The sequence below is a fragment of the Poecile atricapillus genome, chromosome 16 (genome assembly GCF_030490865.1).
Source record: "Poecile atricapillus isolate bPoeAtr1 chromosome 16, bPoeAtr1.hap1, whole genome shotgun sequence".
NCBI lineage: Eukaryota > Metazoa > Chordata > Aves > Passeriformes > Paridae > Poecile > Poecile atricapillus.
The window spans coordinates 2,887,104-2,902,613 of record NC_081264.1 but is presented as its reverse complement, the minus strand read 5'-3'; the positions used below and the strand labels follow the sequence as shown (position 1 = coordinate 2,902,613).

General features: G+C 42.5%; 1 protein-coding gene across 1 annotated transcript in view; it reads left to right on the top strand.

The window, feature by feature from the left end:
• Positions 1-12,458, top strand: part of IFT81 (intraflagellar transport 81) — a 37,429-nt gene extending 24,971 nt beyond the window's left edge. Inside the window, exons 11-18 of the mRNA XM_058851509.1 lie at positions 1,756-1,905; positions 2,844-2,972; positions 4,053-4,142; positions 5,071-5,157; positions 6,451-6,522; positions 6,602-6,687; positions 10,119-10,164; positions 11,082-12,458. Coding sequence (XP_058707492.1) covers positions 1,756-1,905; positions 2,844-2,972; positions 4,053-4,142; positions 5,071-5,157; positions 6,451-6,522; positions 6,602-6,687; positions 10,119-10,164; positions 11,082-11,264 — 843 coding nt within the window. The 3' untranslated portion in view covers positions 11,265-12,458. The remainder of the gene's footprint in view (positions 1-1,755; positions 1,906-2,843; positions 2,973-4,052; positions 4,143-5,070; positions 5,158-6,450; positions 6,523-6,601; positions 6,688-10,118; positions 10,165-11,081) is intronic.
• Positions 12,459-15,510: the final 3,052 nt, after the last annotated feature.

Sequence of the window (15,510 nt, the reverse complement as noted above, 5' to 3'; positions counted from 1 at the left end):
TCTGTGTGGTCACATATTAAATTTAATCCTTTACCTCATTCTTTATTATATTCCACTGGTCAAATGAAATGTCCCAAGGATCAAGACAGATGACTGTGCTTCCCTTAGATTTTCCTCATTTGATTGGAGAGATTATATTTATACTTTTGTAATCACTTGGAAATCACAGAAAGCTTGGTATTGTCTAAGCAATTAAAGGGGGAAAAAAAAAGCAGTATTTTATATTAACGAAGAGGATGTGATTGAATTTGCTATGAAAAGGAATGAATTTGGTGCTACTGTATTAAATGTGCCAGTAATGAACCAGAGAGTGTGACAGGGGCTCAGGTGACCTTGTGTATCCTTGTCCTGGGTAGTAGCAGGATGTAGGATGTTATCCCAAAGCTTCACAGAGGCCAATCTGCATAGAGCACATTGAGTAATTTGTGGGTTTGTTCTTTCACCAAAAACGTTTATAGCTTTTGGCTTTAAAAATAGTTCTGGAGCGTAGCAAGAGAGAGGCAGCTTTGGCCTAGATATTGCACAGGATGGCAGATGAACAGGGTTGATTTCATTGTGGGCATTTTGCCCAGGACACTTTTTATAGAACATACAGTTACTCTGGGGGTTCTTAGCCTGTGGTCACATTGGGGGTTTGGATTTATTCTATAGAAAGAAGATAGATAATTTCTCAAAAAGCAAAATTAATGTAAATTTTGAAATTTAAGTTATTTTATGTTTGAAGCTCAAACCTGTATCAGTGGGAGTGGGATTAATTTTCCTCCTGGGGCTGCCTGGTCTGTGCTCCCTGCACACACTGAACGCCTCCTCATCCAGGAGCATTCTGAAGCCTGTTCTTACATCATTTACTCTCATAAATTTTATTTGCTTTCCATCTCTGGATCTGAATGCATTTTTTGAGCTGTGACTGGCGTTTACCTCGTAGCTCTCATGTAAAATCCAAGAATAAGAGCTGAGACTGCACAACAGATGGAAAACGTTAAAGCACAGAAAAATCTTACCTGTTTGTTTCAACCCCTGGTGCTCATGTTACAAATTAAACACACACGTGTCTCTGTGTAAATTACCTAAAGCTGTTGAACTGTAAGGATTTTTATTATTTTACTCAGTCTTTAAAAAAAATATAAATTCTCCATTGATTTAGATCTTGAGTGAAATAGATACTGCATTTCTCTGTTTCTGTGTAAGGACTCTGCTTTTATTTTCCTGGGTTTGAAAACTTAGCCAGTGATACCACCTAGGTCTGCAGGAGTCAAGGAAAGAGAACAACTTTTAACTACTGAGAATATTTAAAAAAAAATAAAAATCTTTTCCCATGTCCTCTTCCCTTCCAATTTTGCTGCTGTCTGTGACCATGCTTTGGCCTGCAGAGCTGGGGCTGTGCAGTGCAGGGCTGGGGCTCTGTTACAAGCACAAATTACTCTTGCATTAAGTTTTTATTATCCATGACTCCCATAAGGTTTTGCAAGGAATATTTACTTTTCCAGCTGTCAGATGGTGGTGAGCAGAAGGGATTGATATCAGTCCTGCAAATGAGTGAGCTGGGACAGAGAGCAGTGGAGCTGCTTTCCTTGATCTCACTCAGTGAACGAACACAGAGCTGAAAATAAATAGACCCTGGGAATCCTGAATTCCAGCCCTCTGTTCTAAACACTGCATTTTCAATGTGCAGGACAAAGAGGATAATTACATTTTATGCTGTGGTATGGCCCTGCTTTGCTGTAAGTGAAGTGAGTTGCTGCTCTGTCCCCCCAGTTCAAGCAGTACGTGAGCAAGCTCCGGAGCAAGAACACCTTTTACAAAAAGAAGCGCCTGGAAATCGCAGAAATCACGGCCGAGTACGGGATCCTGCAGAGGACTGAGGAGCTCCTGAGGCAGCGCCACGAGGCCATTCAGCAGCAGTTGGTAAGCTGAGCTTGTGCTGCTCCCCCTGCCCTGGGAACAGCCTCAGCATCACAGGGATGCTGCTGGGGTCGTTCTAAGGTGCATCAGCCTCAGCTCCTGCTGCCCTTGCTGAAGGAGCCACTGGGGTATAAAAGGTATTTTTGTCTGTTGACTCTGAGGCTGCTGTACTTCGTGTCCATCAGGACTGGCCTGCAGCTTCTTTTTAGACTGAGGGGCCTGACCCTGCTTTTTAAAGTCATTGGTAAATCTGTACAAATGCTGCTTAGGGCAAGGCTGGATGCTTAAATTACTTTTTGATATCCATAGATGTAGTGAGGGCTTAGAGAATGACCAACAGCAAAAAGAATCCAAGTTACTGCTGTAAAATATATAGGAATAGTATTTAAAGAAAGAGCAAGCAAGAAGGAAACATTGTATCCCCAGGATATTTAGAAGAAAATATGTTTAAATTTAAAACTGGATGAATCTTCCCTAAGCCAGAACAGCAGCAGAAGGATTTCTGCTCTGGATAACTGTAAGCATCCCAAATGCAGGAACACTCTGTGGTATTTTCTTCCAATCCCTGTATTCTCATTACCAAAATACTTTACAAAATAATTAGCTGCATCTTCTGATCAAGCAGACAGATTTTACACACTGAGCTTCTTCAGAGCCTGACCTCCAGCCCCCTTCACTCTGTGGAAACTCTCTGTTCACTTCATTGAACACTGGATGACCAAGTATTGTATTTACAGAGGGTTTTTATTATCCTGTTGTTCAGGCATGAGATAAAAATCTACTTTTCTAGAAGCTAGATTAATTATAATAAATTGATTAATAAAATTAATTAATTACAGTACTTACCCTTTTCACTTCTTCACAATATTTGGCTCCAAGAAGGAATTTGCTGTTTCTTGGTTAATGGACTCACATTCAGCATTTATTGTTTGTGTCTGCAGCAAGCAATTGAGGAGAAGAAAGGAATCTCTGGATACAGCTACACCCAGGAGGAGCTGGAAAGAGTCTCTGCAGTGAAGAGTGAAATGGATGAAGTGAAAGGGCAGACATTAGACAACATGTCTGAAATGGTGATTTTTGTCTTAAATTATTGCATTTCCTCAGTTTGAGTATCTGGCCCCTCAGCATGTAAAACCCAATTTAATGCTTTTGTTTGGGGTTATAATTTTCCTTTAATATGTGTTTATACATATATATATAAATATTTCTAACAAATACATCTGCAAAGATAATATTGACAAAGTTTACTAAAATGTGCATTTCTTTTCTTTAAAATCCTACAGATAAACCCTTCTTTTCTCCTCTTCAGAAACTTTAAGGATATCAAATATTCTTGTCTTTGATTTTTTTACCTTTTTTGGTTTCTTATTTATTCTTATTTGAAAGAGATGAATGGTTTGAATCTGTAATGGAGACTTTTCCTAAAATGTTTGTAAATCACTGGAGTTAATAATTTGTTGAAAAGATACTTGATATGCTTACAGAGCTAAATAGCTTTTCTTTATAGCCTGATTTTCAATTGCCCTTAGAACTGTCATGTTTTAATTTACCTGCCCACATAGCCATAGAAGCAAGGAAGAACTCGAATTTCTAATTTGAAAATATGATAAGAGAGCAAAAAAGCAAAATAGCATCTTTTTAACTCATTAGGGCACTTTTAAAATGAAACGGTGTCACTAAAATAGAATTACTCTCAAACAGAAAGATGGATGCAATTTGAATTTTCAGTCTAAATATATCAGAATAACTCAATTTTAGCATTTTCAAGCTTTATTTAAGCTGTGCAAGTGTATTTGTTTTCTTAAGGTTTTCTTCCTTTCTCTGAGCCCCCTCTGTGCATCCTCTTCATCTTCCCTACTCCTTCAGCTCTTTGTTGTCTGGCACATGGGCAGTGCCCTGGACTTCTTTGGGATGTTCTCAGTTGGAACAATGGGAGCAGAATTTGCCTCATTTGTGGGCATGATCCCACTGCCAGATGGGCTCTTTCCCTTTCTTAATTAGGCCTGAACTTCAGTTGTATAATTAAGGTTTCATCAGACATTTTTTTTTTCCATGTTTTGGTTTACTTCCCTTTTTTTTCACATTCCTAATTACATAAATGTACAATTAGGGTCATAAAGTTAATGAATATTATTTTGTCCCTTTCTCAGGTGAAAAAACTGAACGCTATGGTGGCAGAGAAGAAGTCAAGCCTTGCTCCTGTCATCAAAGAGCTGAGGCAGCTGCGCCAGAACTGCCAGGTTTGTAGAAAAACTCCTCTCTGTCTGTATAAATCGAGTCAAACCCACAAATAAATCCAATTTACAGATCTCTGAAGAGCTCTACAAGGACATGATCAACTCTGAGGGAAAGCTGGAAATAGCAGAATGTGTCAACAGCGTTTGCAGAAGGCAACGTGCTAAAGGTTGGGATTTGTAAAAGCTGACACTGCAGGCACAAAATTCAGTCCTTTATAGCAATTTTAAAAATCACTACATCAGGGGAAAATGCGAAAAGTCATAGTTCAAACCCAAGGCAAAGTTAGTTTCAGATTAGTTGCAAAGCTATTTCTGTATCTCAGCACTGGTGATCCCAAGCAAAGCTGTCCTTTTTAGTGGATTGCAGAAAACTTCTCATCCAAGTGTTGGCTACATTGATCTAATTCCTGCTTTAGTCTGTGGCACTGACAAATTTGTCTATTTGTTCTCAAAATTTTGTAGAGAGCTGGAAAAAAAAAAGCCTTTTGGTTCTACAGCTGCCATAAGTTGGCTTATTACCATGGAATTAAATAAAATGATGCATTTATCTGTCAATGAAATTTCCAGAAACCTACTTTTAATGCTTCCATTCAAAGTGTCAGCAGATGAAATCCAGCGAAGGGGTTGATTGTGCACAACTGCAAATGTGGCTTTTCATAGGGAGCACTTATATTGATCCTTTCTTAATGTCTATTTTTATAATTATTTGTTCTTTCTTCTTGCAAACACAGCCTCATTACCCTGGCAGGGTACAGAGGGAGTTTCCTTCTCTCTGATCCCCAGAATGGGAGGGGGTTGGTGGCTTCCCTGTGTAACCGCAGGCAGCGAGGCTCACACCCCTGAGCATGCCAGGAGCTGGGGCTGGTGTGTGAGGGGCCTGAGTGTCACATGCCAGTCAAAGAAACATTTCACTTTTGTTCTTTTCACCAAGGAATTAACTCAAGAATGTGATGAGAAGAAAATCCAGTATGACAGTTGTGCGGCCGGCTTGGAGACCAATCGCTCGGAGCTGGAGCAGGTGAGGTTGGGCTGGCTCCTGCAGGTGGAGAAATGCTGTGGTGCAGCATTTCCCTGCCCTCCCTCAGGATGTGGAAAGTAGAAATCCAGTGAGAGAGTCAGTGTGACCCACAGGTCATGCCTGAAGCTGCTGTGTGGGGTAGGTGCAGTCACACAGGTCCTGAACAGCAGCACATGGACTCAGGGTGTTTCATCCAGCTCTGATCAGCAGGGATCTGCCAGGAATCCTGCTGCCCTGGACAGTGTCTATTGGGGAAGAATTTGACCATAAAATAAAGATTAATTGATCAAGACAAGTCTTTACATGCAGTTAGCAGTTTCACTGCATAAGCAACAAATTTAATGGATAATTAATGACTGAAACTGGTGGTGAGGAGACTTCATTAAATGGAATTGGCTTGTATTCCTGCTTTGTCTCACTCCATCACTCCTGTGAGTTTTGACTGGGCTTGGTTTCTCAAGTCCTCACCCTCAAAAGAATATACTGCAAGATAAACAGGGAGCAGTGTGGGTGGATATATAGACATTTTCCTGCTCTAAAAGTTCCTGTGTAGGGTCCTTCATACTGGATGGACCTGGTATGAAATGGACCTACCAAAGGAACTGTTTTACACCAGCAATCGAGGCATTTCTTGGCAGACAACTCTTAGTCATTTTCTACCACATGGTGACAATCACATCCACTGACTAAGCTGGACATGAGCTGAACTGTAGAATTCAGTTTTCCAGCTGATGGTCTGAAAATCACACAGTGACAGAGCTCTGGAATTGCAAATGCTGTGCAGCCTGGAATGTGTACAGGAATTCCATTGGGATCATGAGGTTTTTTGGGAATGGACCATTTAGAGATGGGAGCAAGCCACTATCTCCAGACTCCTCCATGTAATTATTGATTGGTGATTAACATACTGTTGGCATGTCTGTAGCTTCTAGCATGCACTTTGCAGATGTGTTACAGGAAATGCTTTTTCACAGCTGTGCCTGGCACTTCAGATGTGCTGAGGAACAGGAGTCTTGGCAGCACTGCTGAAGTGTTTGTTAGAAGTCAGGCATTAATAAAAACCTGTTAACAGCCATTTTGCATCTCTGACTGTGACTGAAACTGCAAATCTAAAACCACTCAGTTGTCTTTCACTCTTTAAAAGAGACTTGTGAGAAGCCCAAATTATAGAAACATTTGAGAAATTATCCATTCAGGATTATTATTAACTCTCATGGTTTATATGGCAACAAAGGGCATCTCCTGGGAACTTGCAGTCACCATGTCCTTTGGAATTTTACTCTTTTCCCACAGGAAGTGAAAGGGCTTCTTGAGGAGTGTGCCCAGGAAGAGAGCAACTACCGTTACATTAACTGCATGAAAAGGGTGAGAGCACAAATTGTTCAAAATGGCAATTATAATACCTACACCCATCCATCTATTTCAATGATGTATTTCTCTTCAGAGCCTGGAGATCCAGCTGCAGCGTGCCAAGGAGGAGATGAAGGCCTGCGTGTCCCCAGACCCGCAGGAGCGGCGCAGGGCGGTTCGGTGAGCGGGGCAGGGCGCTCCCCTTGGGAGGATTCTCTCCTCTTGGGGTGACTTGAAGGAGATTCACAAACTGAGGCTGAAGTCAGGAATTTTCTCATTGGCATCTGGGCTGGAAGAGTTCACCTGATAAATTTAGAAGCACTATAATAATCTAAAAATAAGCATCTCGGATTCCAGCCTATACTGCTTTAAACGTACAAGTTCTGTCAGACATGCAGGAGATTTGCACTTCCCGTTGGAGATTCTCAGCCCAGGACAGGCTTTAACTGGCAGCCCCACACTCTGAGGATGCTTCTGCACCATCCCATGAACCTCCATCCTCACCCTCAGTTTCACTGACTCCAGTAAAAAAGCCACTTCCTTCATCCCATGACTCTTTTCAGGACCCCTCGCCTTTGACTGACAGGGAGAGAAACAGGAAATACTATAAATTGAGCTGCTGATTATTTTTGGTGTAGTTTTCTATTTTAAATAGAATTTTTTCCTGCCAAAGATGGAAATGTTTTCTGAGAATGAGATATTTCGGATTCATTATCTTGCTAAGAAGTCTAAATGTTACCATGTCATAGAGATTTTTTACATTTAACTAAGTGTAACTTGACTAAATATTTTTGTAAAAGTATGCTGTTGGAAATTTTGTGTATGTTTAATCTTCCAATACACCATAAAAGCTAAAACAAAATTCAGGCAACAGTCAACAAACTGTTTCAAAATTAGGCATCAGGAAAATCCAAAACATTTATAATTTCCAGCTGGTAAAAGTGTCAAAATACCCGATTTTCTTCATAATTCTTCATAATTAGTTTTTTGAAATTTCAGAATATTGCATGAAATGGAAATTCTGTTTTCCAGAAAAGTAAATCTTAGATCCTTATCATCAACAAAATAATCCAGCTGGTGTCAGTGGTTTTACAAGGTGGGCTTTGCTTTCCCACCACAGTATTTCTCAGTCACAAAAACATTTATGAAAACAGTTTTAAAATTTGTGTTTGCTCAGTTTTATGGCCATTGATAGAGAAATGTGTCAAACAGTGAGAAAACCCCAGGGATTCTCTCAGGAGAATCTATCAGACTTTTACCTGAAGCCCCTTGCACTGGTAGCAGTGGAGCTGCATCCCCGTGTTCTGGAACAGGAGGCAGAGATCAGCAGGAAGGGAAGGAGCAGAGTAACATCTATCACAGAGACCTCCTGCAAGGATGTGAGGCATGGGAATGTTCAAACACTGTAGTAAAGAGTGTAGGAAAGTAAGAGTAAGCAAAGAATCAAAACTACAAACTTTGGGGAGGGAGAAGAGAAGGACGAGGAGAGAGAAGGTGATGGAGGCTGAGAGGGCTCGTGCTCCATCTCATGAAATAATGAAAGGCTGTAGGAAATAAACATTTGTCTAATGAAGGAAAGATGAAACAGCACAATTAAGCAGAAGTCTGAACAGATCAAACCTTAGAGGCGATGTGAATATTCATGAAGATGAGGAGCAGCTGGGGCAGCGGGGTCAGACAGCGGGGAGTGGGAGCTCAGGTTGGTTCACTCCAACTCAAATAGTTGGGAATTGAACATCCAGGATGTGGGGATTCACACAGAGCAGCCATCAGAGCCCAGTGCTGGAATGGAGCATGAGCCCAGCTATGCAATCCCAGGTATTGTGAGGGAATGTGAACAGGCTGTTACCCCTCTGTGCTGTCCCTGTTTCACTTCCCGACTGTGGAAATTATCCTCCCACAGGGACCAGCCGCAGTCCTGACCTTTCTAAGAGGTCACAGAGCTGTCTCATTTCAGTGAGTTACAGCAAAGTTCAATAGAGAGATGTTAGCAAAATATAAAATGAGACAATTACATTTTTCTCTAGACATCCCTTTAGAACCTGAATGTATTTTTCAGCAAGCACTGGAATGTAAATGGAGTAAAAATGAACCATAAATAGAATTGCACTTTCCTAACAACGTATTGAACAAAAAATGTCTTAATTCAGACCCTCTTTATTGAATATAAACTCTCTGTTCCGTGGAGTCACTTGTTAGGAATGTGAAAAGTTAATTTTCTTTTCTAAAAATAGAAAGTTGTGGGGTTTTTAACAACGTTATAAAGTTACATTCTTTCCAGTCATCATTATAAATAGTAAAGAAAAACTTACTAGGAAAGACATAAAATCTTCTGATGATTACTTTGAAAACTCTACTTTAAAAAAAAAAAGAGGGTGTTCTGGAGGCCAAATGTGTGAGAACATGTGCTGTGTGCCAGGGCAAAGGAGCAGCTTCAGCCTCACCTCCAGTTGGGTGAGGATTGCTGGGGTCAGTGGGACAGCACAGCACCTGGAGCAGCCTCAGCACAGCTCTGATCTGTTCTGCCTGGAATTGTCCAAGAGCAGGAGATCCTAAAGTGATCCTGCTCCATTCCTGTGGGGGCAGGACCAGCTGGCCCCAGGCCCAAGTGCTCCAGTCAAAGTCCTGGAGTACTTGGAGGAAAGGGAAGGAGTAAGGGAACCCGGTGCTTTGGGTCCACACAGCTGTTCTCACACTCCAGGAAACCTTCAGGCTCTGGCATTTCTTTCTGGAAATTAAGATTTCTGTACTCAGAGGTCTTCTACCCTGAGCACTTTGGAAAGCTCTTTAAATGAGCTGGATTATTTTGAATTCCACTAGCTGACTCTCACACCAGAAAAATGGAATAATTACACACAAAATATAATTGATTTTTTTTCCAAGTGGCTCAGTGCAGAGTTTTTTTTCCTATTGTCACATTTCAGAAAAGCTAAAGTCCCTGTGGACAGTGCTGTTGTGGTTTACATGTTTTACTGTCAGGGTTGATGTGGCCACTTGGTACAGACAGAGGTGGCCAGGCAGGGCTTTCCGTGCTGAATGTCAGCATTAACACTTCTCAGCCTGTACTTAGGCCCCAAAATGTGAGGGCTGTTTTCTGGGAGAGGAACATGCAGCATTTCCACTGCACTCACTGGACTTGTGAGGCCTGGGCTGAAATGCCATTATCCCTCATTCCTGGACTTTCCCACTCATTCCAGCACTGGACTCACAGCAGTTAAGGGCTGTGGGTCTGTAAACTCTGACACTCGTACGAGTGAGGCTGTGGCTCCCCTCAGGATGTCAGAAGGATAAAGTAATTACAAAAAGGATCAGGATCTCATCTGCATGGTCTCGTTGCTGCCCTCAGGCTGGAAGGAACAGTGACCATGCCTGCCTCAAAAATGTAAGAGACAGCCAGTATCACTTTTCCCAGCTGCACAGCTGAGACAAAGAGATCTGATCCTTCATATCAAGGGATTCAATGTCCAATGACAAAAACGTTTTTTTTGTATTTCCTCTTCTGTCTCATTTATGAACATCCCAATATTTCCATAATTTTCTATGTTTGCATGATTATTCTGTCCCGTTACATAGAAGCAAATGATGATAAAACCATTTTATGTTTCTTTTAGAGAACAGTATACACGAATAATTCTTGAACAAGAAAACCTTGGGAAGGTAAGAATGAGGCTTTTACCTTGTACAGCCATTGTACTGTTTGTATTTTTGTGGGGCTTATTCCCAAAAGCTGTGGTCAGTCTTTTATAAAAAGCACTGTGCAGCCTACAAAGAAAATTCCATCACTGCTGGCATTGGTAATTAATACCCTGGAAAAGGATCCTGCTCCCTCCTCAGGGCTTGATTTCCTGCAGGGAATAGCACGAGCTGCTGTAAGGGATAGGCAGACAGCTCAATGTGACAGCACATTCCCTGAAAACCATTTGGATAAGACCCTGCAACAGGGACATAAGGAACTGTGCCAGCTCAGATTTTCTGTTGTATATAAAGCAACCTGTTGAAGACAATAAATTCTGAGCCTGTCACCCTTATCACTGCTGCTAAAGGCCAGGGGATCAGCGGTGTCAGACAAAAGCAGTTGTCCAGTTTTAATCTTGTCTGAAGCTCAGATCAGCAGGGACGAGGCTGGGCTTAGCAAGTCACACCAAACAGCTTTTATTAATTTCCTTTTCTTAGTCAGTCTGAGTGATTTTTACAGGTCTGGGCTGCCTCTGTTAATAATCAGGAGGGAGTTTAATTGTCAGACATTGATTTCATGTGAAAGTATCATGATATGAATCCATTGCCGGTTGCACCTTGATACTGCAAGAGCTCTGCATGGAAATGATGTCAGATTTTTAGCATAAGTTCTCAAATAGATAAGACTAATATTTAAACAGTTAAAATCCATGGCAATAGTTGTCAATCCATACAAAGATCCAGGTCCCAGGTGTTAATGCCTTTAGCACTTGCAGGGAGTGCTGTCAGTGTGAACAAAACAATATTTCCATAGCATACAAAAATCTCTTGTCATTCCAAGCTGCTTATGTGAGCAGCTTCTGTGGTGTAGAAATCTGATATTTTTGTATTTTTAACAGAAACTACGAGAGAAACAGAAAGTTGTACGGGAAAGTCATGGGCTGAATATGAAGCAAATGAAAATGTGGCAGGACTTCGAGCAATTAATGGAATGTAAGAGAGATTGTTTTCTGAAACAACAAAATCAAACAGCCATTGGTCAGATCATTCAGGAAGGAGGTAAAGATAGGCTTGTGTTGTGAATTCTTCCTCCTGATACCCACATGAAGTAGGAGGACTCTTGTTAAATACTATTGCTTTCATCAATTCTGCAATTTTTATACATGGTTTGGTTTTGGTGCATAAACAGAGAGAGCAAAGACCCCCTCTGGAAGCTTTTGCTCCACTGTTTCAGTGACAATGTGCCATGGTTGGAAGCTGTTGGGAGGGCTGCACTGGGATGAACCTGCTCGTAAATCCATGTTTTATGAGGCCAGGAATGGCACGCATCTGTAGGGACATCAAAGGGAAACAAATCCTTCTGCAGGGTCACAGAAAACTCCCGTAATTGCTCTGCCTCTCATTCTCTATCGATAAGGTTACATTTTTGCAGGGCCTGTGACTTGATGTTGTATAATTGTGGCCCTCCTGGCTTGGCCCTGTTGTCCCTATTGTCCTTACCCAGCCAGTGTGGCAGCAGGAGCGGGGCCGCTGTCGACTTGGCCCCAACGCTCCTGGTCATTCTTTCCTTGCACAGTCAGGCTCAGCTGATTGCCTGGAGAACAATCACTTGGATTCTGAGCTTTTTCCTTTATCTTTTGCTGTTGCTGTTTTTTACAGAAGTTTTTTTCTTGCACATTTACCTCCTTTATATTTTCTGAGTTGCCGGTGTGAAAATGCACAGGGAGCTCAGCTGAAGCTTTCCCCAGGGAGGAGTTTTTTGAGCTGTTTCGTCTGCACAGTGCAATTCCAAAGGGATTACACACCCAAAGAGGGTCATCCCAGGGCTGGAGGTTATCCATGGGTGTAGATATGGCCCAGAGGTTCTTGCATCTGGCCTGGAGTGCAGCTGTCCCTGCCCTCCAAGGTGCCCCAGGGCTGAGCCAGGGGCACAGGGATGGAGGTGAGGACTGAGTGTCCCTCACATGTCACCATTCCTGTTGAGCAGCTCCTGGGCCCTGTCACAGATCAGCAGCAAGAGAGAATTCTGTGGGACCAGAACTCCTGCTGTTCTCCTTTGGCTTACTGGATTCCTAGATAGGTTGGTGGGGTTTTTTATAGCTTTTCCTGCCTGAAGTAGAACGTCTTTTTTCACGATATAAAAAAAGTAATTTTGCTTTCTTTGATACCTAACTATGAGATCTTCTGCTGGTTTCTATATCCAGACAGTATGGTAATTATAGAGTTCCTGGTTTGTCTTTGCATTAAATATATTTGTTAACAGGACTAAAATAAAAGCTGGCAAAACTACATTTTGACTGTATGGTATTCTTCTTTTTTACATTTTTTAGGTGAAAGAAGGAAGTTGTTGGTGGCTGGGCCACAGGAAACATGGGTTATTTAATGACATTTATTTGAGAAGCTTCCAAAGGGCTCACAATGTTAGGAGTGGGTCTCAGATCCCCAGATCCCAGGACATCCTCCTGCCAGCCCTCCCACACTGCCAAATAGCTGGAGATAGTTTTTCCCAACAGCTGCACACTGACCCTTCCCAGGCCAGGGAGAAGAGCAGGGTGCCCCTGGCACAGGGTGGAAGGAAGGCACAGGCACAGGTAGAGCTGTGCCACCACCTGAGCTGATTGCTGCAGGATTTAGTGAGGCAGGGAAGGAATCTCTGGCAGGGAGAAGCTCAGGAAAGGCCAGGCTGTGTGGGGTGGGCACAGCCATGTCCAGAGACACCTGGGTGCTCTGTGCCTGCTGCCCTGTGCCATCATTCCCACACAGCACCTGCACAGGGCTGCAGAGCTGGAAAAGCCACGACAGTCCCATTCCTGGACTTCCAACGGAGGCGTTTGCTGAAGACTTGACAGCAATAGTAAAATAACACAGACAAGGATATGTGAGACGTGGGATAATCACCAAAAATGGACATTTAGGTTACTTAGGAATCAGCCTGTGGTTCAGAGTCACTAGACAGGGCAGGGAGAAAGGAGATTTCATAGACTTGAAGTCAAAATTTTTAACCAAACCTTAGAAATCCTATTTGACTGGACCATTTACACCAAGATGTATGACAGGGATTACCCTGCTGCCCAGGAAAAAGCAATGCCTTGGAAATTCACAGCAATGATGTGGGGTAAGACTGAGTACAATCATTTTCTGGTTTTCTGTTCAGTTATCCTAAAAATAGTTCATCTTTCTTCCTTATAAAAACAGTTTATTGCTAGTTACTCAAAGATGACGTGATTGTTGTTCTGATCTGATTAGTGCTCTGTCATTTGTGCTGCACCAAGAAAGGGCACACAGATTATACACTGCAGCAGCAGCAGCAAAATGACTTTCTGAGATGAAGCAGAAAATCATAATAACTGTTATCAAAGGAAAATTGGAAAAACTCAAACACTATTTTTAGCTTTTTATACAAGTGGACATTTAATAAATGCAGCTTTAATGGATTCTGTTCACTGGCTTTTCTACCTAGTTCAGAATTTGATGGGAGCATTCAAAAATCTTCAAATTTCACAGTTTTATCTTCCTATCTTGCAACAAAAAGCTAACTTCTCCATTTTTTACTTTGTTATTATTAATAGCCTGGCTGGTTAATAAGATTAAACATCCCATATCGCAAAATACGTGCATTTCTATTGGGAAAGTGTAAATAAATAGAGAATTTAGGTAAATTTGGGGCAGCAGCACTTATCAAATTTGTCCCAGCTGGAACACTGATCTGAGCAGTCACGAGTGGCAGCTCACTATGTTTCCAAAGGCTTCTTCTTATCCCTATCCAGAACTGGATGAGGAGCCATCCCAGCTATAAAATTACTGTAATATTCTGCAGCTTTGGGGGATTTAGTGCTGTTGATTTCAGCTGTCCTTGGAGCTACGGCAAGATCCACATGGACCTGAGAGATGAAACAGTTCCAGGCATCAGAAACAGGCATGAGAAAGCAGCACATCCACTGTTTTATGGGAACAGCCATTTACCATTGGGGTATCAGATATTTTGGTTTATTTTAGATGTACCATCTTACTTCCATTTGACCTATAATAACTAAAATGGATGTTATAAAACTTCTTTTGCTACCCAAATCTAGGATTGCCTATTTTCACCTCTTTACTCTCATGGAGATTGCTACTAAGGTGCATCTTAGTATGCATCTAGGTGCCCACAGTCATGAAGGGTATTGCTATTGCATTTAAATATCCCAATTTCCAGAACTTTCTTGACAAGACTTCCCTACAGTGTGATGCTGCTCTCAGTTACAGAACACGCTGCAGCAGAGGTGTCCATGGATAATGTATCACCTATGGAATCAATGTGGGATCTGTTCTCCAGTGCTTGCTGCTTCAGGAGCTGCACCTTGGATCAGTGTGTGGTGTCTGGGTCAGAGGCAGCTGGGTGCTCTCTCTCTGGTGACTGTCCCCAGAGAGCCCTCGATGCAGAGCCCTTTGGGCCAGCCCAGTGCCTGAATCCCCTCGCTGGCAGTGCTTGGCCAGCCTGGAGGCAGATGGTGACTGACTGAAGGGACTGGAGTTGTCACCCGCAAGTGTCCCCTGGGGACAAAGGCGAGGGACACTTCTCCGTCACCCTGCCTGGGACAAGGGCAGCTCTGGCTTCTCTTTCTGGCCCTGTGTTTGCTCAGAGCTCATCTAAAGCAAATCCCCGTGCCCGGTGTTATCAGTGCTGGCAGGAGGTTCTGGCCGAGGGAACGCCATTAACCCTTCAGCTGCCTCGCTCCAGTGCAATGTAACGGGACTGACATTCTCGTGGCTGTGCCAGCGTTCCGGTAAGGAAATATTACACGAATCAACAACTTTATCACAAGGTCCCACCTGTCTGGCAACACCCACGTGGGGAGTTGTTTAAAAACAATCAGAATCTGACCTATTTCCAGCTCGTTTAAAGAGTTCTTTAAACTCTCAATGTGAATCTAAAGCGGGCTCTCTGAATTCTCAGTGCCTGTCTGCCCAGCACTTTCACAGTCTCCAAACTCCCGAGGCAATCCGTGTTATTCCAAGGGCAGTGGGTGAAAAGGGCATTTTTCACACTTGCCTGGCACTGATTTCCCTGGTTCCCTTGGTGGTGTCACCCTGGATGAGCAGTTCTGGGGGCTTGGAGAGGGGGCAAACATGTCCCAAATAATCAGCAGGAACTGGGAGACAAACCTTACTTTCACAAAACCCTGCCTGACTTCAGTGGGAGTTTTGCCAAAACAAGGTCTGCTGCATTTAGCTCTGTTCTTCATCCTGACAGAACAAGCAGGAATTAAAGAGCCCATCATCAGATTTATAGCACACTGAAAATAAAAATAACAGTAATTATCTAAAATAATGACTTTCAGCCAACAC